The sequence below is a fragment of the Chrysemys picta genome, unplaced genomic scaffold (assembly GCF_011386835.1).
Source record: "Chrysemys picta bellii isolate R12L10 unplaced genomic scaffold, ASM1138683v2 scaf7126, whole genome shotgun sequence".
In the NCBI taxonomy this organism is placed as follows: Eukaryota; Metazoa; Chordata; order Testudines; family Emydidae; genus Chrysemys; species Chrysemys picta.
This window is the reverse complement of record NW_027059825.1, coordinates 1-1754: the sequence shown is the minus strand read 5'-3', so window position 1 is coordinate 1754 and position 1754 is coordinate 1. Positions and strand designations below refer to the sequence as shown.

The 1754-nt window shown below is 41.2% G+C and overlaps 1 protein-coding gene across 1 annotated transcript; it reads left to right on the top strand.

Moving 5' to 3' along the window:
- Positions 1–132: 132 nt before the first annotated feature.
- On the top strand, positions 133–1749 carry LOC135980714 (transcriptional regulator Kaiso-like; the record flags this gene model as incomplete). The annotated part of the gene is made up of 1 exon (XM_065580621.1): positions 133–1749. A coding segment is annotated over exon 1 (1227 nt), but the record flags the coding sequence as incomplete, so codon positions are not given.
- Between the last annotated feature and the right edge of the window lie 5 nt (positions 1750–1754).

Below are 1754 nucleotides of genomic sequence, written 5' to 3'. Positions count from 1 at the left end.
TGACATTGACCTTAAGTGAATGGTGTCTCCAGCTAACACTTTGTTGGTTATTACTCAGTTGAGTCTCTCATTTTATTGAACACAGACCTTTGGATATACAGTATTTACAGCTATGGAGAACAAGTAGCAGAAATCATTAAACTTACAAGCAATACAGTATATAGACCGTTTATCAGTGGGAATCAGACTTTGTCTACACTGCTAAACCTATACTGGTATATAGCTATGAGTAGCCCTCTAGTGTAATGGCAGCATACTCTGACAGAGTTTTTCTGTCACTGTAGGAACACCACCTCCCCAGATGACGTTAGCTGTGCCTACACTGGGGTTTTGTCAACATAGGTATGTTGGGCGGGGTGTGGTTTTTTCACACCCTTGACTGACATAGCTATGCTGGTATAAATTTTAAGTGTAGACAACGCTTCAGAAATAAGACTTAGTTTGGACGGGGGGAAAACAAAAAATTCTGAATGTGAGGATTCTGTACTGCAGCTGAAAATGTTATAAATTCTGTAAACTAACATGGTTCCTTTTATTTTTCTTTCTGAAGGAATGGAGGGAAAAAAACTGATTTCTGCAACAGACACCCAGTACTCTGGTATGCTACTCCAGTCTTTGAATGAACAACGTGACCATGGACTTTTTTGTGACGTTACTGTCATCGTGGAGGACCGGAAATTTCGAGCCCACAGAAATGTTCTTTCTGCTTCTAGCACGTATTTTCACCAGCTTTTTTCAGTTGCTGGGCAAGTGGTGGAACTGAGCTTTATAAGAGCAGAGATTTTTGCAGAAATACTCAACTATATATATAGCTCAAAAATAATCCGAGTTCGATCAGACTTACTTGATGAGTTGATTAAATCAGGGCAATTACTAGGAGTTAAATTTATAGCAGAACTGGGTGTACCTCTGTCACAAGTAAAAAGCCTATCTGGTGGCATCCAGGATGGTACTTCAGAAACTTTACCTTCTAGCTCAGATCAAGAGAGTCTTGAAACACAAATATCCCCAACAAAACATGTGAGTCAACATGTAATTGGTGGGATGCCTGTGATAACAGAATCATTTTCCTTACATGGTGAAGAATATGAAACTACAAAAATTACAGTGAGTGATTCAGACGACGATGATGATGTCATCTTTTGTTCTGAAATTGTGCCTGCGAAAGAGCGTTCTCCAGAGACCGGTGCGGTGGCACAGAGCCAGCCTTGCCCAAATCCTGCTGCGGTTTCTGACCAAACGTCCTGTAGCACTGGTGGATCTCCCCCTCTAACTAGTATTGCAGCAACTCAAAAACTCACTTCCTCTGCCACCCAACCAAGTCCAAACCAAACACAAACTAGTGCTGAATCACTTGACTCTTCAACTCCAAAGCATTTGACTCCCAACATCATTTTGCTAAATCAGTCTCAACTTAATTCATCACTAAGTGTCAGTTCCTCACATCAACAACACGTGTCTCCTACAGTTAATTTGCTTGGGGAGAACCAACAGCCATCTAATAATGAGTCTTTAGCTGAAATGGAAACAAATGCTGTTGATGAGGAAGAAGAGGAGGAGGAGGAGGATGTGGAAGATGATGATATCATTAGCTCATCTAGTCCAGGTTCAGTCAGTAGCAGCTCTTTGGTTCAGCAATCTTCTCCCCCCAAAGTAGCGGAGTTTGAAGGATCAGGTGTACAGAAAAAACAGGTTGTTACTTTTCCACAGGAACCATCTTCCAAACCTGGGGAGTTTAAAATAAAAATCTCAGA